The 24811-nt window shown below is 38.4% G+C and overlaps 1 protein-coding gene across 1 annotated transcript; it reads right to left on the bottom strand.

The window, feature by feature from the left end:
- Positions 1-17604: 17604 nt before the first annotated feature.
- LOC108997930 (5-methyltetrahydropteroyltriglutamate--homocysteine methyltransferase) lies at positions 17605-23896 on the bottom strand. Its single transcript, XM_018974308.2, has 12 exons — positions 23779-23896; positions 22315-22668; positions 22124-22211; positions 21286-21413; positions 20796-21187; positions 20541-20704; positions 19924-20004; positions 19668-19834; positions 19475-19580; positions 18682-18932; positions 18343-18544; positions 17605-18248 (listed from the first exon to the last, which is right to left on the bottom strand). The coding sequence occupies exons 2-12, from the start codon at positions 22662-22664 to the stop codon at positions 17880-17882; spliced, it is 2298 nt and encodes a 765-aa protein (XP_018829853.1). The 5' UTR covers positions 22665-22668; positions 23779-23896; the 3' UTR covers positions 17605-17879.
- Positions 23897-24811: the final 915 nt, after the last annotated feature.

The following is a 24811-nucleotide window of genomic DNA, read 5'->3' as shown; positions in this document are numbered from 1 at the left end:
TTTCATATCTTCGAAACTAACATCAAATATCTTCAAAATAACATTCTAACATGTATATAAGATGCTTAGGATCTTCCAATAAAAATATCAAAGCCACTAGAATAAGATTAAACCATAAAAGATTTAAACTTTCTAAAAACAGAAACTGTTTTTCCTCTTCCAGTTTCTAAGTTTCTAGACCTAAGAAAATATTTCACCAAAACTTTTAATCATTCAACAAATCCTCAACCAATAATCATATACGCATGTTAACAGTACTCCATAAAAAGTTCGGACCAAGATCTATTCATTAGCTTGGTCAAAAACTCCAAAATATAACACACTCTCCAGTTTATCGCCTAGAATGACCTTTCTGGGGTCTAAATAACTTTTTACCAAATAAATTATCTCCAAATGGAACGAATAAGATATCCACGTAAACTAGACTACAAAAGAAACAAATTTTATGAAGGAAACTTTGCGAAAAAACACTTAAAAAAGCTTCGAAACAGGTGTTCAAAAGAGGTACGAAAAACTGTCTGAGAGTGTCTTTTGTGTTCTATGAAGGAAAAGTGTAAAGGAGATTTGCTTTCCATGGGAAGTGGACTGGAGAGCCTCTTACACAAGTTATGGAAACAGATAGGATGGAAGGAAAGGTTGAGTGTTGGCCTTTTCTTCTCATAAAAATCAGTCCAAGATCTTTTCTCAAAGTGGAGTGTAAGAGTGAAAGAGTGAGGTGGCCCTTTAGCTTTGTATTTCAAGAACCTTCTAGGGCCTTCTTGTAAAGATCTGGCCATCCAAGTGGGGGTACAAAACTTAGCCATGAAGCAATGCTAATGGTGACCAATTTCGTGGGCCTTAATGGGCTTAAACCGAATGGGCCTAAATTTTGGGATTTAAAGAGGGTTTGGGTTGCTATCAATCCCAAATCCAATATCACTTGGCCCAATCAATTTTTCAAGGTTAACAAGGTTGGATAATGATGTTCTTACACAAATTTGAAGGATTAATAGCATGTGGAAGTAATTTAATCAAGTGATTAAACACAATATCAGAAATCGGATTAGAAATGGTTTAGAGGCCAACTTTAGGGTTTGGGGAAACCGTTTAGGGTTCCGATTTCAACAATGTTTTTGGGCTTCCAATTGGATTCTCACCATTTAGGGCTTTACTAGGATTGAAGCCCTCTTTGATCTGGCACAACTTGGTTGAGCAGATGAAACAAAATTTTGCTTAAGTGGCATGATCTCACACCTTGATTCCTTCAAATCCATCAAACCCTCCTCATGGTCCCAAGTATCTAATATTATTCACTAAGTGTGGCTAAGATCTTGCCAAATGTCCAAATAAAATTTCTCTAATCTAATTTGGACATTCCACACTGTGATTTTGAAACATTGCAATTGATGCGCTTATCGAGGTTACTATTCACTCTGAAAAAGTGAATCATAAACTTAACACTAAAAATTCCTAAATATTCATATTAACCTACAGTGAAAATATTTTACCGAAATTCAATCTCGAAGTGCCCCTAAAAATAATTTCACAATTTTCAACAGACGTTTCGTCTGGAATTATGAAAATAGGTTATTGCGCCATAAAATCCTAAATAATCCACTGAGTGTAATGGTATAGACCATAATGCATTCTGACACTTCTAACCACCTCAAATAAATAAAACTCATATTTCTAGCATCATAGTGAGTGATAACACTGACTATGTTAACTGACTAAAACATATGGGATTGGTCAATTGGTAAAAACTTATGGGGTTTTTACGAGATTTCTAAAGTCAATAGAAATTCCACCAATGAATTTCTAGCGGCTGTTACATTCATGAGCTCATTCCTGCAATTAATAAGAGTATTAGCAGTGGCAAGGAAAAACCTACCTAAAATCAAATGAATTTTAGAAGTAGTATCAACAATAGAGCTAGTGTCAATGATTAGGAAATCAACAAGATAATAAAATTTGTCAATTTGAATTAGAACATCCTCTGCCACACCCCGGGGTACTTTGACTGAATGGTCAGCCAATTGCAATACCACAGTGGTTGGTTTGATTTCTCTCAACCCCAACTGCAAATAAATAGAATATGGCATTAGATTCACGCTAGCTCCTAAATCTAGTAAAGCTTGCCCAAACTCATGATTTCCAATGCTGCATGCAATGGTTGGACAACCAAGATGCTTATACTTGGGAGGAATCCACTGCTCAATTAGAGCACTAACTTGCTCTGTTAGGAATGTTGTCTTCTTTACATGGTGCTTCCTCTTAACTGTACACAAATCCTTGAGAACTTTTTCATAAGTAGGAACTTGTTTAATCACATGCAAAAGAGAAAGATTGATTTTTACCTGCCTTAGATTTTCTAGGATTTCATTGTTAGGATCTAAAGTTCGCTTGGTTGATTTTAAAACTTGAGGGAATGGTACCTTAACAAGATACTTTGTCATCTCAGGTTCCTTGGGTAGCTTGGCATCACTACTATCTTAATCATTTTCCACATCCTCTGATTTGTTCGTTGTTGGGATGTGTAATAACTTACTACTTCTCGTCACAATGGCATTCACATCCTTCAAATTCTGTTGCGCCATGTGTTGACCATGGGGTGCGGACTGAGCTTGAGAAGGGAGACTTACTTACATCGCTCATTCACACTCAAGGAGCTCATCAATATGGACACTTGACTCTTTATTTCCTTATTTTCTTCAAGAACCTGCGTAATCAAATATTCAAAATTTTGGTTAGTCTTACCATGTGCCACAATAAAAGCAAGCAAAGTGTCTTCTAAAGGACTCCTAGAAGATGAAGGTGCATGATATGGTGCAGGATATGATCTAGGGGGTTGTGCAGACGGCTGGTTTTCAGACTTCCATCTAAAATTGGGGTGATTGCGCCACTCTAGATTATAGATATCGGAGAAAGGTAAAAAATGTTTCTTATACATACCTAAGGCATTACATTGTTCCTTATACATCTCTCTCATCTCAGCAAATGTGGGAAACTCTTGGGCGAGGTGATCTACCCCGCCACACACAAAACATGGTCTAAACGACTCTGCATGATTAGCCAAGTGTGTTGGCTTTAAGTTCTTAGACTTTAACATATCTAGCTCCCTAGTGAGCATCTCAACCTTAGCCTTTAGACTATCATCTTCCCTGAGATGATAAATTCCACCACCATTTGGGTTTCCTGCAGGTCGTGACGTATTTGTGCTCTCAGTAGCACTAGGTCCAATCCAAGTATGAGTTTTTTCAGCAAGCTCATTGAGGTATTCTATGGCCTCATCAAAATCTTTATGTAAGAACTCACCATTACACATCATCTCCACAAATTGGCGCTCCCTAGGTGTAAGTCCTTCATAAAAATAGCTCACTAAGCGCCAATTCTCATACCCATGGTGAGAACACATACTCAACAACTCCTTAAATCTCTCCTAAGACTGATACAAAGTCTACTGTCCTTTTGTGCAAAGGTGGAGATTTACATTTTTAAAGTGTTGGTCTTATGTTGGGGAAAATACTTATTAAAGAAGACCTGAGTCATCTCATTCCATGACCCAATAGATCGTGGTCTCAGCGAGTATAGCCAACTCTTAGCTCTATCCTTCAAAAAGAAAGGAAAGAACTTAAGTCTCACAACGTTATCAGTTGCATATTGACTATGAAAAGTTACAACTACTTCCTCAAACTCCCTAATGTGCACATATAGATTTTCATTTTCCAAGCCATGAAAAGTAGGGAGTAACTGTATCATCCCTATTTTAAATTCTAGTTGGTGAGTATTAGCTGGAAACATAATGCATGATGGTGTAGTTGTGCGTATAGGGTGGAGGTAATCATGAAGAGTCCTAGTTTCGTGCTAATGAAATGCTTATATAGGGTAGGAAAAAATCATAATGTCTTCATATTCCCGTATACAAAATGACTAAATTTTAGGACTCATCTTGGAAGCCACGTATGCACTTCAGGTGTTCGAATTTAGAAATTCTTATTAGAAACAACTTTGTATCCCTTTAAAATAGCTTTCTAAGAGCATTCACATCCGATTCCCTAAATTTTTTCCTAAATTTTAGCTAAAAAGGACACTCCCTATAATTTTATCCTAAATTTTACTCATTTTTAAAAAACCTTCTACATCCCATTCCCTATCATTTCTCTATTCTATTAAAATAATATTCTTCTATTATTTCTTTATTACTTTTTTCTCTCAATTCCATTTTCAAACTTAACTACTTAATATTTTTTCTTATGTTTTGAACTATTATTATAGTGAATATTTTAAACAAAAATTTAAATTATTTTTTTAAGGGTTTAATAATATTTTTAAAATTAATATTTTTATATTTTAGTAATTTTTTAAATTATTTTTAAAAATATTATTTAAAAGTATAATAAATATGAGTATAAGAGAAAATGTAGTTGATTGAAAAAAGAATTTATTTTATTTATTTGAATAAAATATTAATAAAAAATGATTTAGGGGAGTTCATTTCCTAAATCAAAATCCTAAAATAGGGAATGGGATGGGAGGGGGTTTTTGAGCTTTTCCCTAAATTTTTTCCTATAATTTAGGGATAATAGTGGTATAGGGAATGGGATGGGGATGCTCTAACGCATCAAGAATCGCATCAATCCTATATTTGAGCGGAAATTTATTATCAAAATACTAAAGTATGTACAGGCTATCTTCTAGCGAATTTCAGACTGACTTTTTCTCTTGATTTGAATAACTCTTAAACCCCATCATTATCCTTATTTGAAGAGTCCTACACTCATTGAAAGTTTTTAGGTTGTTCTAACGTCTTGCCCACTTGAAAGTCCTTTAAATTTGACTGGATTTAGACTTGCTCCTTTATAGACTTTAAAATTAAACATAAAAATCTGTTCAAGAGTATTCCAAAGTAAATAGAAACTCAATTCAAGAATACACATTAATTCCTATGATTCTTATTCACATTTTAGCATTTTAGTCCAATAATAAGATATTTAGAGTGCAATTTCATAGATCATCATCGTCCACCAATTCCTGCTCCAATAGTGAGATCCAATCCCCTGTTAGTCTTTGGTTTATCCCTTCCACAACAACGATTGTGGAGAATGCCCAGCAACTTCTGCAGCTCACTTGATCTTTGGTCAGATCGGCAAACCGGTTCAACCTGAGCTTGTTGGTCCGGTTCTTCTCGGTGTCATGTTCGTCGATGAACCAGATACTGTCCTTGAAGATCTTGAACCTCTTCTCCTTCTTGCCAAGATCAAATATCCACATCCCAGAATATGAAACCTGAGTAGTTCTGGCAAAAATCCCAGCATGAAGAGCTCGATGGTATTCTCCATCTCAATGAACATCACCTCTGGATTTGAAAATGCCAGTTTTGATACGTAACTGGACAATGTTGGTTTCACACTCACCAATTTCCCCATCAGGACATAGCCGTGATGCTTGATCTTTTGAGAGGAGAAATTAATTTCGATTCTAGATTTTTCAAAACAGAGGGAAGGGGGATTTCTTTGGGAACAACTATCGTGGGCACTACCACTATCTCCTCCACCTTTACTACCTTTTCTTCTTCCTCCTGAGCAGTTTGGTCTTCGCAGACCAAGAGGAGATTTGCAGGTTGTAATATAGTCAAACTGGTTTTTGGTGGTGAGGGTGAGGGGTTTAAGGGAAGTGAGGGAAGATGAATTTCTTCAAAATACGCATCCATGGACACCGCCACAGTCTCTTCCACCTCTACTGCCTTTTCTTTACCTCTTCTCGAAAAATCTGCTGATTTTTGTTTCATCAACTTTTCAATCATATTAGTCCGATTAGGAATATTTTGCTACTTTGCCAACCAGTTAAGCAGCATTTTTGTCAATTCGTTCAAACGGTGATGAAGCTCCTGAAGACTCTTCTCTTGAGAGTTTAGAATTTCTTGCTGCTCGAATAGTGTGTCTTCCTCCATGAATCGTTGGCTCTACTGATACCACTTGTTATGAATCCTATTATTTATTGTAATGACCCTTGTGATTCCTTCTTTGTGTTGTAAATGGGCTGGTATATAATGGAAGAGAAAAGCTTGGGGCCGGACGGGTGTTAAAGGTATTTTCGTACCAACCAATGATAAGGTGCCACATAGACACTCCGTGAAGACTAAGGGCAGGTTTGGGCGCTCAGATATCTCATCCCAAATCTCAAACTGAGATGAGACACATTTCCCAAACAATCACTTTCAAAAATACTCAGAAATCTCTCTCACTGTTTAAAACATCTCAATACTGTTTATAGACATGACATTAGGCCTGAAAAGCAGCGTCTGTCCCCTCCCACATTACTCCCCCCCCCCAGCGTTCATCCGTGCCCTTCTCCTTTCTCCACGAAAGGCTTGCGCCGTCCCCCAAACAAACTAGCGCCGTAAAACAGACTTCTCCCTCTCGTGCGAATGCCCTCGAAAAATCGCCCAGAAATGCCCCAATCGCAAAATCTCAAATCCATTCCTCATATGCGTTTGGAACGACGACATCGTTAAAGAAAAATCCCCAGAAATACTTGTATCGGATCATGCCAATCGATTGGCGTCCAGTGTGCTGACCCACGAAGATCTGAGATTTCTCACATTCTGGCGGAGGAGGTTACGACGAAGCTCACAGATTCTGCAGAGGTAAGCAACTTCACAGCCCCTACTTTCCCTCTGCCCCATACGGCCGTGCGAATCTCTGAACATTTTCTTGTCAATCAAGCAGGCTATTGTTGACATTGACCAAGTCGAATCTCAAAGCCCTAAACAAAGGCTGTTCTGTAGAGTGAATGGTCACTGAGCTGACTGCTGCTGCTCAAAAATAGACGTTTCGAATATTGCAACAGGTGCAATAGGATTTCTCGTGAGGATGATACGGTTGGGTCTTATCGAATAGAGGACAATGGTGTATAAAAGAGCAGCGGGAAATAGAGAGGAAGACACTCATATGAAGCGAATCAACCCTCACAGGAGATTCCAGAAATCTCCCCGTCATTGCCTCCATAACTGGACCGCCACGGGTCCTAAGACTCGGTCATACCAGGTGAGTTTCTCTGCAACGACCCATATTGAGAAGTTTTGGTGAATGCATTCTATAAGTACATAATGAAATACTGGAATTAATTCTAGCGTATTATCATATATATACTACCTGCTAAGATCGTAGTGGGGTATGGTCATTCCTAGTTCGGTTTTGTTTTCATTGTAAATGTGTGATTGTGATTTCTTTAGAAAGACACCCTGGAGTTACCCATGTTATCCATTGATAACAGTACTCTGATTGGGATTCTGGGATTGTGATGAAGTCATTGTGATATGGGTTAAACGGGAATCTTTTGCAGTTTTGGTGAAATTTCCTCTGTCATTGTGCTTCTGCTCATGTGTTTTAAAGGAATTCATTGCAGGGGCAAAATAGGTTGGTAGTTGTAAACAAATGGAACTACCCCCCTCTGAATACATCACTGCAAAACAGAACCTGTTGATGTTCTGGTTCAGTACAAAGTTTTAGGTCAAATGGTTGTGTCTTTACTTTTTTAAATTTTAATAGAGGTGCCTTTGTTCTGTGGTTAGAGGTGGAGAGCTTTGAATTTATAGAGGGTTTTTTCTGGATGCACGTTTGCTTAATTGATTTTGCTCAATTCTGAGAAATTGAACTTAAAACACTCATTGATCCAACAGCTGGTAGGGAAGTATCTTTCACTTGTTAGCTGCTAGGCACGTATACAATATTGACATTCCCAGCTGTTATACTAATTTAGGTCATGCGTACTGTCCATATTTTATTGTTATAAGGTAAATGTTTTTGTCTAATGTTGTGCTTAAACACCTAATCATGCCAGCCATTCCCTCGCAGAAAATATATCAGAATTAATATATATATGAAGTGGTTAATATCATGGCATGGATTGATAAAAATTCTGACTGGACATCTAATTCAGCATGAACAATCTTTCATCCATGCTTTTCTTTTTCATTATTTTATTTGTACCCATTCCTGGCGTTAACAGCTGGGCAAGCAAACACAAAAGAGCAGTAATAGATGGTAAAAGTTGTACTGCATGTCGTTAGTAGTCTATCCTCTGTCCAAATTGGTTTGATTTTTTTTATAACCATTTGAATAATATGTTTTACGGCCTGTTGATCTTTTGTACCTGGTTATTTAGTTCATTGTTTGTTTAATGGCTAGTTCCCGTCTCGTTTTCTTCTTGTAGCGTTATTACTTGAGGCGTTCTACGACTTCATCCTCGAGACAGGTATTGGACCTTCTGCTTTATACACAATAACATATCTGGCCTGTATAAATGAGACATAGGTTGCAATGTATAAACTACATTCCTGGTGTCCTTATATATGAAATTAGTTTGAGGGATCAACTTTTGTTTAAAAATTTATGAAACTGTCAGATTTCTGTGCTCATGTTCAGTGTTTTTTATATACCAATAGTTCGCACAGCATCTTCCCATGCATCAGTATGAAATGTTTTTATTATTTCCATGTTAACTGATTTTCGGGTGTTAGATCATTCTAACACCCGAAACTTAAAACTGTCCATAAATGAAAACTGCCCTAAACTTAGATCATTCTAAGCCATTTCAGCGCCCCCTATTTGGTTTCAATATAAAACGCCCTCATTTGAAAATATATTAGAAGCATATGGACAATGATACCATCGAAACCCCACGTGATCGGGATTTATGGAGCGATGGGTTTGAGGATGTCCTCGTTGACCTCTTGTACGAAGACACCCTCATGGGTAGATTGAGAGGAGGGAGGATTACAACCGCTGATAATCTGAGGCTTGCTGAACGACTGTCTGCGATTGGCCCAAAAAAATTCAATTGTGACCAAGTGAAAGGGAAAATTGGGAGGCTCAAGAGAAGACAACGCGAGTTTACTGATCTTATGAAACAAACCGGTTTGGGGTGGGACCCAGAGAGGAAGGCACCAGTTGCTAGTGAGGAACACTGGGCAAATGCTATAAGGGTACGATCTATATCTGCTGTGCTGTGTTCATTTTCCTTTTGGAATACATATTGTGATTCTAATTAATGACAAATTGATTATGTTAGGTTCGTTCATCGTGGAAACATTATAAGACCCATGGATGTCCAAAGTATGAACTGCTTTGCGCAATTTTTAGTTGTTCAGTTGCCACTGGGACAATGGGGCGAGCATCGACCGATCCTGCCCTAGATAGTGACGATGAGCGGTTGCTTGAGAGGGATATGCAAAATTCTGGGCAACCAGTGAATGATCAAGAACCCTTGCATTCACACATACCATTCTCCGCCTCCTATGCCAGCGGGTCTCGCAGACGACAAAGGGGAGGGCTGCCATTTGAAAACGATGGCCTTCATCAGCAAATGAGCGAAACGCTTGATGAAATTAAACGTAGTCACGAAGCGAGACGGAAGGCTGCTGAGGAGGTTATGGAGTCGAGCAGGTCAAGGAAGCGAAGTAAAGGTTTTGGCACTAGCATGGAGTCGGATGGAGCGTTTGATCTCCAGATGCATTGTATGAGGTTGTTGGAAGAAGTGCAACCTACCCTACCTCCTGATCAATCTAACAAGGCCTTTGACCGTTTATTGAGCACTCGGGTCCAGAGATCGTTCGTTTCAATCTCGGATGAACGCAGAACTCAGTGGGCTTGGAGTCTAATTTGATGGTGACGCCGATTGTCATTTCCCACTCCTGATCCTACAATGGTTTTCGAGCTATTAACCATGTTGGTTTAGCAACTATCTTATTAACCCTCTTATCAATTTAATCATGCATGTCTTTGATTTATTTCAGTCTTCATTCTGACATTTCACAAACTGTTGAGGAGGTGATTTTAGGCTTTATGAACTTGTTTGATATTGTTGTAATTGAGTATGTTCAGTATATTAATGGTTATTGTGTATGTCATTATAATGCTCAACTGGATGTGCGTACATATCATTTCAATTTCTTTGCTGGATTTAAGAAACAAATTGAGCTAAGGCCTCTTGGTCACGTACTTACCCGAGGATGGGGGCATAGCGCCAGGCTGCTTTGACAGAGCAGCGACAACCCCATGCTCTTGTCGATGGAAGGATAACGGACCAGGGCAATCGCGTGACCCAATAAGACCCGGTTGAATTGACATTAGCTGGACCAACTAATTTAGGTCATTTCATTTTTGCAAGTTCATGTGCTCATTATATAACCAACGTCCAAATCTCATATAATTTGTTTGCTATAATGGTTGGAATGGAAAAGTTAAGTTGGGATGGGGATACCTGAGTTTGCAGTTTTTCCTGGTAAAAAGCAGCGACTGAAGTGCATCTGTAACTTGCCCAATCCGAACATTACTCCCAGCTTCAAGTGGCTTCATAAATGAAAATTGCTTAGCTCCGTGGCTTCAACTCACGGTCCTGACTGCTAAAGAAACACCCTTTTCCGCTGCACATTTCCGACAATTGGGCCATGAATGAATTGGATTTGAGAGTTTCGGCCATAATGAATGACATGTCGCTGGGCCATGAATGAACAGGAAGCTGCTTTGCTTAATCCTGGGTCGTTGCACACAACGTAAGGTACACATGCTGGATCGTTGCACACAACGTAAGGTACACAGGCAAAAAGGGATGGTAGGATCCATATTGCTGCTCAAAACTGGCTAGGAATTCCCACTCTTCTGCACCGACGATGGGCTCCTCTGGATGTTGTGCTGGATGGTTCAATGGTAGAAGTTGATTTCATCTACCTACCATTGCTCTTGAAAAACCTCCTATAATGTTCCTGGGAAGGCTTACCATCCAGCGTACAATCTCATTGCAAAAAGCCTCTGCTGCTCTCCTGTTTTCCCTCACAGAGGATGACATTGTTCCCTACACACTCCCACAAAGACAGCCAAAAACTGGAAAAAAAAAATAAGTTAGAGAGTGAATGCCTATTCTTGCTATTTGCTTTCAAGAGCGGTCTGAGATGATGCTGTGACACAGTACAGCCTCTTCAAGTAAAATAGGGTTATCGACAAAGATTCGACATGGCCATCAACTTTTCTTTTTCTTTTTATTACTTTTAGTTGTTAAAGAGGGACAGGAGCATTAAAAAAGAACGAGAAGATGCCTCTTCTTTTTGGCTTCTACAGAGCTCTAAGAGGATGCTTTGCTTATGATGCAATCCACCTCTTAATTCTGGAAGAGACTCATGTAGTGGTTGGCCATCAATGCATGCGTGTTTAGTTTATCTAGGATATGGCAGCCAAAGATTTCTGTGCTTCTTAAAAGTATTGTTCAAAGACATTTTGATTTGCTAACGCTCAATGCTGGGAGTAGATTTCATGAATATAAGAACAGACTCAAGCGAAGAAAGATGACAATAATACCAGGAACCGTGGCAGAGGATCACACATGGACAACAGATGAGAGGCTTGTCCATGTAGAAATAAGTAGTTATTCAGCAAATTAAACAAGACTATAGTGCTTTAATTACAGAGGTTTGGTACAAGAAATGGGCATAAATTTTCAATATCGAATCCAAGTTCCAAACAGCTCGAAAGATTCCTGCCAATCACATATATATCTGTGCATGAAAATCTCTCAAAAAAGCTTAAAAAACCCAGAAGTTAAAAAAGAAAAGAAAACTATACTACTTGCAAGGAAAAGTAAACCTGCAAGTCTAATACCCATTCCCGAGCTTTCCATTTAATTTATTAGAGTTGAAAAAACAGATACTCCTCCAATAATTCCAAGTACATTTGGTTGGCTGAGTAGGGAATTTGGGGCTTGATATCTTTTTATACCCATTCCCGAGCCCAATAGGATGTCCACATATGTTTATGCAACTCATCTATATTTCATAATATGTTTTATGCAGTGGATGACAGCAGGTAGACGGAAAAACCATTTATAATAGTGCCCGCCATTATGGACCATGAAACCAGCTCTGCGGAAACCCGATCGATTGAGACCAACAGCGAGATAGACGATACTTCATCAAGTATCTCTCATAATAGTGAGGCGGATGAGTTTATGCGGACATATCCCTCTAGTGGAGATGAAGCGGCAATGCAGGAGGTAAACCTTATTAATGTGATGTACTCAACATCTCAGAGCTGGGGGCGTCGGGTTCCAATGCCCCACCACAATATAGGTCTACGGGGGGACCAATATATTCAAGCGGTGTTGAATGGAAACCCGGCGAGTTGCAAAGAGATGTTTCGAATGGAAGTACCTGCATTCCGGTATGTATGCGACCTGTTACGTGGGTCATTAATTATGGACCCTACAGAGAGGGTCTCAGTGGAGGAATCATTAGGCATTTTTTGCCTACTCGTTGGCCATGCACAGGGCCAACGCATCGTAGGGGACCGTTTCCAACATTCTAGCGAAACTATTAACCGACACGTTGTGACGGTGATGCGCTCGCTACATGAGCTAGGCCGGACCGTGATTAGGCCGACACACACTCACGGGGTCCATCCGTACATTGCAGGAAACCATCATAATTATCCATGGTTTGAGGTAATGAATTATTCCGCTTATTTCAAACTTTTTTTATTTGAAATGCATATTGATCTTTGATAGTGATTTAACAGACACATAATTATGGTTGTCTTTTGATATAATTGAATGTAGAAATGTCTTGGTGCGTTGGACGGCACAATGATATCAGCTTCTGCACCAGCTCGTAGGGCCAACGCATATAGAAATCGTTATAATCGGATTGCACAAAATGTGTTATGCTTATGTGACTTTGATATGAAGTTCACGTATGTGTATACTGGATGGGAAGGCACAGCCCATGATGCACGAGTTTTTCTGGATGCCCTTAGTCGAGCTCGGAATGGATTCCCATGGCCAGATCCAGGTACCTTCATCTGTTACACTTGCTATTGCTCTATAGTGTAAGATATCTTTATTCAATTATACATCATCTTGACATTTGCAAGACCGTATAGATGTAACTCATGGGTATATCGACATGTGTTGCAGGATATTATTATCTCGTCGATTCGGCATTTCCTTGTATTGAGAAGTTTATGCCGCCATATCCACGAGAGAGGTATCATCGATCTGATCGTTATGGTGCCCGCCAGTTCCGGGGTTATAAAGATTATTTTAACTTTCGTCATTCCTCGCTGCGCAATGTTATTGAGCGCACATTCGCGCTTCTGAAGAACCGATTTCAGATATTAGAAGCGATGCCTCGATATCGCCCAAGTAGGCAAGGGATGATCGTGACCGCATGTTGTACTCTGCACAACCTGATTAAGACGGTGACGCCGAATGATGAATACATTCAGCGTGCATTGGGGCTTCAGTTAAGTGGAGGAAATACGCCTGAGGGAGAGGATGTGGACGAGACGGAAGAAGTGGTAGACATGTCTCATGAGTCAGCCGGAGCGATGGCTGCACAGAGGGATGGGATTGGGATTCCTATGTGGGCTCACCGGAATGGGGGATGAATGCTTCGCCATGCTTGTAATTGTTGTTAATTGTACTGTCAATATCACCGTGGGGACCTAAATTTATGTGTTTATTTCGTCTAGCGTTCTATGTATACGATCATGGATGATCGTGATTTTGATATATATATGCACGTTTATTATCCGAATATTTTATTCCAAAAGCAAACAATGCATTTGACTATGTTATTGTCTATAAGTGATTTGTACACAAATTTGGTTGTTTGCTTCGGTTATTATAGGGGAGCACATCACGTGGTAAATATGGAGCATGTTCTTCATTAGTGCAAAACAAGTAATGATGAGAATGGATGACAACCACTACATTCATGCGAACAAAGCAAGTAATCCTAAAAATTAATTACAATAGTCAGTGGACAAGTTTTGACGTTAGTGCAACATTAAACGGTTAACATTATCATTAACCTTGGAAAATTTAAAACAAACTAATAAAGCAATAAATAAAACCCAAGACCCTATCAACGCACATTTGTACTTGGTCTTCATAGATTGGAATCTTTGATGTTCCATTCTTGCACGTTCATCTGCGATCCTTTCGTTCCTTCGTTCTGCTAACTCTAGGGTGCGCTTACAACAATCCGGTTGATTCCATGCAAGATCATGCCATTCGAAAAATCCACACTGCTTTTGAGCCTTATAATGTCGACAATTAGAAAACCTCCGACCAAAACTGTTGGGCTGAGCGGACGTCCGCAGTTTGGAGGGAATGCCACAATAACAAAGTGGTATTCGTCCCTGGCTCACTCCACCTTCTGGCCTCATAGGGTGATTATTAGAACTGCTCACTCCACTACAACTTTCCATATTTCTTGCAAACAAAGCAGAAAAGGGCAGGTATAAAAACACCTCATACGTTAAACTACAATGTAGAGTGAATAACCATAAAAACCAGTTCTCTAAACTACACGGATGCACATTTTATTGTAAGAACAAGTACTTCAACTCTCAAAGCCCATCCTTGTAACTGGTTCACATTATTTCTCCCAATGTATGCGGGTACTTATAACTAAATGCATTGACACATGAACTGGCATTATACTAATTCATATGTGTATGAATAACAGGTGAGGAACATTTCAGCGCTCCCATCTTTCACACTTCTATGTTTGTATTCCATTAACATAACCCAGCTCTGATTATTACTCATAACGAGAACTGGTTTTGTGTTTGATAATGCAGGGCCATTAGGCACGGACAGTGTCAGATGCTGTTTATGTTCTTGATGTCATCGCAGGCATTGACTACAATGACAAGGCGACAATTTCTCCTTCACGATACATTTGGTAATTGTGGCTATGCACAATTTCTCAAGGCTGACGGGCTCCGAGGAAAGATACTGGGGATAGTGAGAAATCCCTTCTATATTGGGATCGGCAATGATACTAACGTATGGATACAGAGGAACCCTCGATGGATACGATGTTATTATGTTTACATCGACCCATCGAGCTGCTGAAATGGGGATGAAAATCCCCAGAAATTTACACCCTAAAACAGGTCCGGATTACTGCACGTAGAGGACTGAAGTGATCAAAACATCAACAACAAAGAAGCATAGACAAATCTGGGGAAAAAATAATTGACGAACCCAGCCCATTTCTGAAGACACAGATACGAAACCTACCCTGCACAAATCACTGCAAATCTAGGTTCGTTCATCAGAGGGGCCAAACCAGCAGTGCTTGAAGGGAAATGTTGAAACCCTAAACTCCACCTACGAAAATGTTGAAACCATTACCCCCGGGAAGGCCTGCGAAACTTACCGACGGTTCGACGAAGTCGTGGAGCAGTGGTTCTCGAGAAAACTCTCTTCGGGAAATTTCGTCGCTGCATTGTCTGGGTGCCGCACGATTGGGGTGCTTCTGCTGAGGGAGGAGGGGCGTTCTGAGTAGTCGAAACGAACATGCCAAGTTTTGGTGAAAGGGCAGGCAACGAAAAGAACAAAATATCCCATAAAACAGAGGCCTCGGGAGGATGATTCGGTGGGACCCACAATCCCAATAAAAAAATTCCAAAAATCTCATCTCACTTTACATCCAAACATATCTCAATGGGACCCACTTGCATTTCTAAAACCAAAAATCTCAAAAATTTCAACTTTTTCATCTTAATACTATTCACAAAAATCTCAAAATTCTCATATCATCTCAACATCCAAACCTGCCCTAATTTTGAATCTGCATACTCCCGATTAGTCTTTTTATTTCCTGCTTTCCCCCTCCCCCCATCCTCTTGTTTCATTTCTTGCGTCACTCGACCACCATTACAAGAAATCTCGTACCAATTCCGAAGGCACCCATTAAAATCCAAGGATTTAGAATTCCATGAAACAAGGACTTGCCCAAAAGGGTTACTTACAAAGCCCTTCTTGAGCTCCAAGAGTGCTTCAATGTCTAAATGTCTAAATGCAATTACTACCAAAAACAACATTGTCAAACAGATTGCCTGCATTCCTTCTGAAACAAACCCAACTCTCAAAAACTTCAAAGAGAGAAAGACAGAGACAGAATGTAACAAATTGGACTACGAACGAGAAGTCGAAGTCAGTGCTAGTTTTGCAAGCTGCAAAGCTAAAAGCTCGAAAGACTTGCATTGAAGAATTCAATGGCTACTAACACTAACCAGTAGGAGAAAGAATGAAGAGAATAAATGCCTAATGCAGAGAAGAAAATACCTGTAGGCGTCCAACGTGAGTCGTCGTGGGCGTTGCTTTTGTTCGTCCTCGGCACCCACTTTCATTTTTCGGCAGGAAATGAAACAAAGGATGGGGGAGGGGGAAAGCAAGAAATGTAAAGATTGATCGGGTGTATGTGGATTCAAAATTAGTCTTCCTGGAGTGTCTACGTGGCACCCTATCATTGACTAGTACGAAAATACCTTTAACACCCGTCCGGCCCCAAGCTTTTGTCTTAATGGAAATGATGATGCATGGGATGATTAATAGAGTGCACGGAAGGTGTTTGCTGAAATGTGAAAGTAAGCTACAAGAGAAATGAAAATGCAAATGGCTACGCCTTGGGGGTATTCGAGGTCCCCAATTCCTCCAAGAAAACTGAAAATGGTTTCTGCAATAATGTTCCAGATAACTCTCACATTTCCCTCTCGGCTCCCATATACCCTCTCTCTTTAGCTCGTCCAGCATAATGCATAACATAAATAAGGACTGATAAAATGACAGGAAAAGAAACAGTAATAAAATGATAGACTACAAACTAAGAGCTTAAAGAAAAACGCATGGCTTAACTAACTAGTAATGCAACATTTCATTCTTCTTATCATTAGACGGCACCGTTTTCTTAGCAAGCTCCACGACACCATTTTGCATCTGGTTCCTAAAATGATTGCTATAAAAAAAATAAATAAAAATAAAAATGGGGGACATAAGACTTACTCTATTGCATCTTTTGGAGGATGAGTGAATAGAGGTGCTGCTAAATGCTTAAGAAATGAGGCCTAGACCCCACTTTTGAATCCGGTTTAAAGTTTCTTCTCATTTCTGTCTGTCTGTTGATTCTTGTTTGGAATGTAACGAAGATCTCGTTCCTAGTCAGACTATGAAGATTTTTCTTTGAGACCCAGATAGCCCCCAAAGTTTTTCTACCAGTTCTATTTTTAATTATTATTTTTCTTCTTGTCTGAAGGGGTTAACGTTTATATGCTTTCTCATCTTAACGTTTATTACTAAAATCAAGTATGGTTTTATGACTGTTATTTTAGAATATAATTATATATATAATCATTTATATATATAATTTATCAACTATTCCGAATTCATACACCGATATTGAAATATTTCATTGCGTGACCGAAATTCAAAACTCTTTAAAACTTTGGTCTAGATTGCTTCGTACCACAAGTGATCTAAAGCTTTTGTGCACCTCTCTCAACAAGGGTACGGTTCAGTAACTCTTAAAATATAATCCTATATTCCTGAACTTTTAACAAGCCCAAACTAGCCCATATGAGTCTACCACAATGCTCACACAAGATGTAGGAAGGCACGGTAGTTCTTCAGGTAAGTACGAAGTAGATAAATAGATTGGTTATGTATAAATGGATTGATCCATGTCGGGCTTTACGGTCTACCAAACGCACATCATATTTCAAAAGAGTTGGGCGCCATTGCAGTGATGTATAATAAAATGAACAGATAGAAAGGATACATATATTCAAATGCACAAACTGTCAAATGACGTTTCTTCAATTCTCATTCCCTGAAACACAGCAGTTTGGTGCCTTTGAAAGATATGGAGGCAGAGCCCAAAATTACAACATTTTTTAAAAAATAAAAAAAAAATCAATTGTTCCCAAGAGAATATTGGGCCTAAGAAATATTTCATCACACAGTTATTCAAACAAAGCAGGAATTTCTTTCCTTTTCTTGCCCAATTGAAGTAAATAAGTGATGTATTTGGAGGTTCAACCTCCCAAATCTCTTATGACTCACTTAGCACTGGCAAGCTGGGTGCGGAGGAGCTTGGCAGCAGCAACCATGTTTTTGAGAGCAGGCTTAACCTCAGAATACTTGCGAGTCTTTAGTCCACAGTCAGGGTTAACCCACAAGATGTTTGTCTCGAGCACAGCAAGCATCTTGTTAATACGGTCAGCAATCTCCTCAGTCGATGGTATTCTAGGGGAGTGGATGTCATAGACACCAGGGCCAATACCAGCACCATACTTGACTCCCTCACGGAAGACCGACAGGAGCTTCTCATCAGAACGGGAGTTCTCAATGGTGATCACATCAGCATCCATGTCAATAATTGAGTGGATGATGTCATTGAAGTTAGAGTAGCACATGTGGGTGTGAATCTGTTGTTGTTGAAAGATTAAAAAATAATAATTGAAGCAATCATAATGAAACAAAAAGCTAAACAGTGTCTGAACGAAGGAGAAAGAGATAAACCTGGGTAGTATCCTTGACACCACAGTTAGTGATCCTGAAAGAGTGAACAGCCCATTCCAAGTAGTAAGCTTGCTCAGACTTCCTAAGGGGCAGCCCTTCTCTTAAAGCAGCCTCATCGATTTGGATAACATTAATACCAGCTTTCTCAAGATCCTCCACTTCATTTTTTATGGCCAAAGCTATCTGATAGCAAGTCTCATATCTGGGAAGAGGAATACGTATCATGTTAGAAAATTGGGGCTAGAAGCCATCAACAGGAATAATTTGCCACTCTTTCTTTTCTTTCTTATCTGTTTAGTTCTTTTACACTTTCAAATAATGGATCAAGGTCATTCATACCTTGGCTGGTCATTTCGAACAAAGGACCAGTTAAGAATGGTAACTGGTCCAGTAAGCATTCCTTTCATTGGGCGAGCAGTCATGCTCTGAGCTGTAGAGGACCAGAAGACAGTCATTGGCTTGGGGCGGCTCACATCACCATAGATGATGGGTGGCTTCACACAACGAGATCCATAAGATTGCACCCACCCATTGACGGTAAAGGCAAAACCTGACAACTGCTCTCCGAAGTACTCAACCATGTCGTTCCTCTGTGAGGAGTTTCTTTCCACAATTAGTTAAGAATATTCTCCATGATTAGGAGCAACACGTTAGATATCCTATATATTTTTGTTCTATATTATTTAATAGGTAAGAAACCACGGAGAACAAAAACGTAACCTAGTCATACACATTGCACTTCAAAATTTTAATTAGAAATATTACATTTAGCACCTAGAACTACCATTGTGTTTTCATTTGCATCTCTAATTACAAAAACCAGCAATTGACATCCTAAACTACCAAGTTTTTACAATGTACAGTCTCGGTTCGGGCTCGACCACAGTTAAGATTGATGAAAAATAGAACACTGACACAATCTTTAGAGTCAAGTTTTGACGGAATGTGAAAATTGTCAAGATTTGGTAGCATAGGATGTGAATTGAAACTTTTCGAAGTTTTAGGTGCATAATGCAAAAAAGATAGCAATTTACAATTTATGGTGTGATTTCCTCACTTTAGTTCATAAGAATGCATGAGATATTTCATACTTTTTTCTTTAAATAGATTGTGCTATTATAGGAAATCTCACCTCAGGCTCTCCATGAACCAGAACATCAATGTCAAGGTCTTCTTGGAGCTTGACAACTTTGCTAATTTCCTCCTTAATGGCCTTAACATACTCGTCCTCAGAGATCCTAAGGAACATAGATCAGGACATATATTATTTAAACAATCAAAACCTCATGTTGTAATTAAAACAAGGAGATGCCAGCTTGACTAACTTCTTGGCCTTGAACTCACGGCGCACCCTCCTGAGTTCAATGGTCTGAGGGAAGGAACCAATTGTGGTGGTTGGGAGAATTGGAAGGTTGAGATTCTTCTGCTGGGCATCGAGTCTGGTACTCACATTTGTAGCACGGCGGTGGTCAGAACCCTTCAAAGCAGCAGCCTGATAAAGCAAGGAATCAAGACATCATTAATTGCAGAGACATGCAACATATACTCACAATGCAGAAAAACCAAAAACAAAGCACTCACAGCTTTCTGAACAGCCTCATTAGTCACTCTAGGGGAGGACTTTCTTGATGCTTGAGCTGCAGCATTAGAGGAGAAGAATGCCTGAAAACAGAGCCACAAACATTCTTATCAACAATAGCAAAAATTAACAAACTCAGAGCCAAGTTGCCTTCAATGTGGTTGATGTTCGATATTTCTTTCAGAATTACAAACAATAAGTTTCATTAAATTATCAAAAGATATATTTGTTATTTAACCAACCGTCTCTTCTAACTTCAAAAGATTTTTAACACTGCTAATTAAACTATGTTGTATCTACATGATTAATATGGACTGAATCACCGCAATGGGACTTTGTACTTTCAGTGGAAGCACAAACAAAGGGAGGCTACCTCATCCTTGTGACCAGCCAATGCGTTAATGTGGTTGATGTTCGATATTTCTTTCAGAATTACAAACAATAAGTTTCATTAAATTATCAAAAGATATATTTGTTATTTAACCAACCGTCTCTTCTAACTTCAAAAGATTTTTAACACTGCTAATTAAACTATGTTGTATCTACATGATTAATATGGACTAAATCACCGCAATGGGACTTTGTACTTTCAGTGGAAGCACAAACAAAGGGAGGCTACCTCATCCTTGTGACCAGCCAATGCCTTGGCCAACGCATTCACTTCAACAACTTTCTGTGCTGCAAAAGCAAGCCATGATTTGATCTCTTTGTCAAGCTTGGTCTCATTAACTAGATCAACGGCAGTGTGGAGAAGCGAGCACGAGGTAGAAACCACAAGCTTATCTGCGCAAACCAAAAAAAAAAGAACATGATAAATTTATATAATGGTAACATTTTTTACCATAGGTAAAAAAACTGAGTAAAAGATTAGTACCTTTGCCTACAATGCCCTCAAGAGCCTGCAATGTACCAAAAGAAGCAGCAAGATCATTAGCCCAGATGTTCCTTCCATCAACGACTCCAGCAAAGAGGTATTTACCCTTGGGGAATCCACCCCTGATCAAATCAAGAGTATTAGCCCCACGAATGAGATCAAATCCATAGGCAGAGACACCCTTCAAAGCAGTGAGAGTCTTGTATGCCTCAGAGGGGACATCAGCAAAGTAGGTCTCAATGAGCACATTCAAGCCAGATAAAGATGATTCTAATTCAGCGTAGGCATCAGTGAATGTTTGCAATTTGTGAGAGTCAAGATCCATCACAAGGGTGGGTTCATCAAACTGAATCCAGGAAGCACCAGCTGCTTTAAGCTCAGAGACCACTTCCCTAGAGATTTATCCATTGATACAAAAGAAAATTTTTAAATTTAAATCAATCTAGATCTAGTAACCAAAAAATAAAATACTATTGTTTTCACATCCTACTTGTAAATAGGAAGGATTTTGCCAAGAAGGGAAAGAAGGGGGAAGGTCTTCTCAACACCCTTTGCAGGCTTAGACAGCAACAAGTAGGACACAGGCCCAATGAGAACTGGAACAGTATCTACACCAAGCTACATGGATATAAAAGAGAGAGAAACTCAATTTTGACATATATTAGAAAAGGAACATTAAAAACAAAGGAACTTGTAATTGCTAACATGGACTCCTACTATCCGAGGACAAATGATCAGAAGCAATCACAAGCTTATATTGCTAGGTCTAGTGCATATTTGTTATATATTCTTTTGATCAGTGATTCAATAGCTTATTTCTTATTTATTCTTACATATATATATATATATAAATCAATAGCTTACAGTCATTATGCAGGAATGAAGTTATACAATAGTCCATTTGGTCCAATAGAATTAATAAATCCCCTTCTAAAACCCCTCCCTACATCCACCCCAAGAAAAGAAAGAGAAAAAAAGAGAGAACATTAACAAGAAATGAACTTCTAATTGCTGTCATGGGTTCCTTCTATTTAAGGAGGATAAATTATAAGAAGCAATCGCGAGCCTAAATCACTAGGTCTAGCTCCTACTTCTTATATTTGCAAAAGAAATAATACCTATTTTATACATCTAATTATAAGAAGCAATCAGCCCACTGTCAACATATTTGCAAAAGAAGACTACTACTGTTGCTAAATTTTCCATAGAAAAGGTTGCTACATTTACAGTCCTGATATCTTAATTATGTGCCAGAAAATACTTATTTTACATGACTAATTAATCATCTACTATTACAAATTAAATAAAGAACTAAAATATAAACATACAGCCTTGGCTTCCTTGTATTCCTCCACTGCCTTGTGAGAAGCATAAGAGAACTTCACATCAGGTCCCAATTCAGGGACAATAAAATGGCTGCATCAACAAATTAACGATAGTTCAACACAGAAACAAAACAAACAATAACAATACTTTAAATATTTTCCTCACACGGCATCTAAAAAATGCCAACACTTACTAGTTGGTGTCAAACCACTTGGTCATTTCCATAGCAGGTACAGATGCATTTCCTCTGGCCATAGAGAAAAAGATGTCAAATCCAATCTCACCTCCATTCCAATTGTACCTAGGTGGAACAGCACCGAGCATTGCAGTGGTGTCGAGCAACTGATCGTAGTACGAGAAAGTGTTGCTCGGGATGTGCTTTATCCCAGCATCAGCCATCTGCTTCCAGATCGACGATCTGAGATCAGCCGCAACCTTTTTCAAATCCTCGGCACTGCTTTTCCCATCCCAAAATGATTCCAAGGCAAACTTTAGCTCTCTCTTGGGGCCCATGCGAGGGTATCCAACAATGTGTGAAGCCATTGCTCTAGATCATAAATCAAGACCACGAAGAAGTTTCAGTCCCATTGATCCAAACTACTGGTAGATAATGAGATGCATGCACATGTGATAGATTAATATAAAATTCCCCAGTGAAACTTAAAACTATAGATTAGACGGTAAGGTTTGAACTATAATTCAAAGAGATAAAAACTTCCAAAATCAAATAACTTAATAAAGAAAAGTGATAGATCAATAATTTTAAAGTTAGATCTGTTTTTTTTTTTTTTTATAAGTCAGATCTAAATTTAGATCTGTGATGCATTGGCCTTGAGGAGATGCAGGAATTTCTAGTTTGTGTGCTACACAACAGATTCTATATGCTTCCTCCGCAAAATAACTTGCATTGTGTTCACCAAAATCAGATATGCAATTCGGAAGCTCACAAAGTAGTTGTTTGGGAAAAATTAACTCAATGCACTGCAGATAGGCATGCAAAGCATTTGGAATCTAAGGCTCAACTAAGTACAGAATGTGAATTGTTGGCAACGCAATCATGTAAAGTTAAAGAACACAGATCTAAGACAGAAGCAGAGCACCTACTCTGAAACTGGAAACCAGAGCACGTAAAATGCAAATGACTCAATAATCTTAAACACCCAGAAGCTATTCCCGACCAGATCTATTGTAAAAAGCAATGCCCGGTATTAGATCTACAAGTAACACAACCAGCGAGCACTAGATCCGTGACCCAACATGCACAGTAAACAGCCACTGACGCAAGATATGAAAATGAATCCAAGAGTTATTCACCCACGAATAAAAGAAGACACAATTCGTCACGTTCTCTATCGTTCAAGGCGTCAGAACCATTCTTAACAAAAAGTTCAAAATGGAACGTAACCAGTTTTTGTAATAAATCAATGACGCACCAACAGATCTCGGTGAGGAAAACGGGATTTTGAAAGAGACCAAAGAGAAGGACCAAGAACAACTCCTAGATGAGTTCTTACGACGTCACCTTTATACTAAAGAAAGATTGAACTAAGGAAGTAGAACGGGATGAAATATGAATGAGAGGGTTACAGTGAAAACAAAAAAAGCAGATGCTTGCATGGGTAATGAAAGACTGCGAGCGACGAGAGGAGCATCGTACCTCTCGGAAGAAGAATCGTTTGAGTGCGAGAGACTGGCTCTTAGTTCTCGGTTAAAACGAAAGGTGAGGGGAGAGACCGAGTACTCTTGGAGCAGAGAACAGCGCGAGTTCCAAGCAGATGCATCCGTCAGAATTTATAGCGGAAATGGCTTCGTAGATCTGGTGGGAGTGGGGCCGTGCTGGCTATGTTCCAATGGTTGGTGAAAATTGTGACGTATTCCGAATATGCGCTTATTTCATTTTAAACAATTTTATTATTTTTATTTATAATTACGAACTCAATGTAGAATGATGTATTTCGAAATAGCTCTATTTCGATATAGAAATGAGATTATTTTATTTAATTTTAATTAATAATTTTATTTTTATTTATAAATTATTTCAATTCATTTTATCTGATTTTACTGTTCGATTCCAGACAATTAAGATGACTAAATTTAAATAAAAATCAATATTTTTTTACATGTCACGATCCTATATTCTTGTGAAAAATAATATATATCGTATTTGTCATTATTATACTTTCATCATCTTTTTCTTTTTATGAATATACTTTCATCATCTGATTTGATATCAAATTAGTAGAAAACAAAATTATTATTTTTTATTTATTTATCATACAATTTAATATCAGATAATAGATCAGGTGAAAATAATTTTTGTGCAATTTAATATTACAAAATTATCCTTTATTTTTATAGAGTTGTAAAGTAGTTTTTGTAGAGCTGTAAAATAGTTACAAAATAATTGTAAGCGAATCATTTTTTTTTAATAATAATGATATTTAATATGAAAATTAATAGACATACAACTCATTTTACAACTTTTTATATAATTATATTTTAAATTAGGAAAATATTTATAAAATAACATACAAAAATAATATCACTTTATATAAAGATTTTTATTTTTATTATAAAATATAATTATATAAAAAAAATTAAATATGTATCTTTATTGATTTAATATAAGTTGATATTTTACACGTAAATTTAGAGGGTGAGATGAAAGTTTAAAATATTATTATTATTTT

The sequence above is a fragment of the Juglans regia genome, chromosome 4 (genome assembly GCF_001411555.2).
Source record: "Juglans regia cultivar Chandler chromosome 4, Walnut 2.0, whole genome shotgun sequence".
Taxonomy (NCBI): domain Eukaryota; kingdom Viridiplantae; phylum Streptophyta; class Magnoliopsida; order Fagales; family Juglandaceae; genus Juglans; species Juglans regia.
This window is presented reverse-complemented; position numbering and strand designations above follow the sequence as displayed.

Bases quoted from the DNA above. Each gene is read 5' to 3' on its own strand.
- LOC108997930 (XM_018974308.2), bottom strand. From the start codon at position 22,664: ATGGCTTCACACATTGTTGGATACCCTCGCATGGGCCCCAAGAGAGAG. The intron at 19,581-19,667 runs GTTAGTCAAGCT...TATGTTCCTTAG, and splicing joins CGTGAGTTCAAGGCCAAGAA to GATCTCTGAGGACGAGTATG. The intron at 18,545-18,681 runs GTATGAATGACC...TCCTCTTCCCAG, and splicing joins GTTCGAAATGACCAGCCAAG to ATATGAGACTTGCTATCAGA.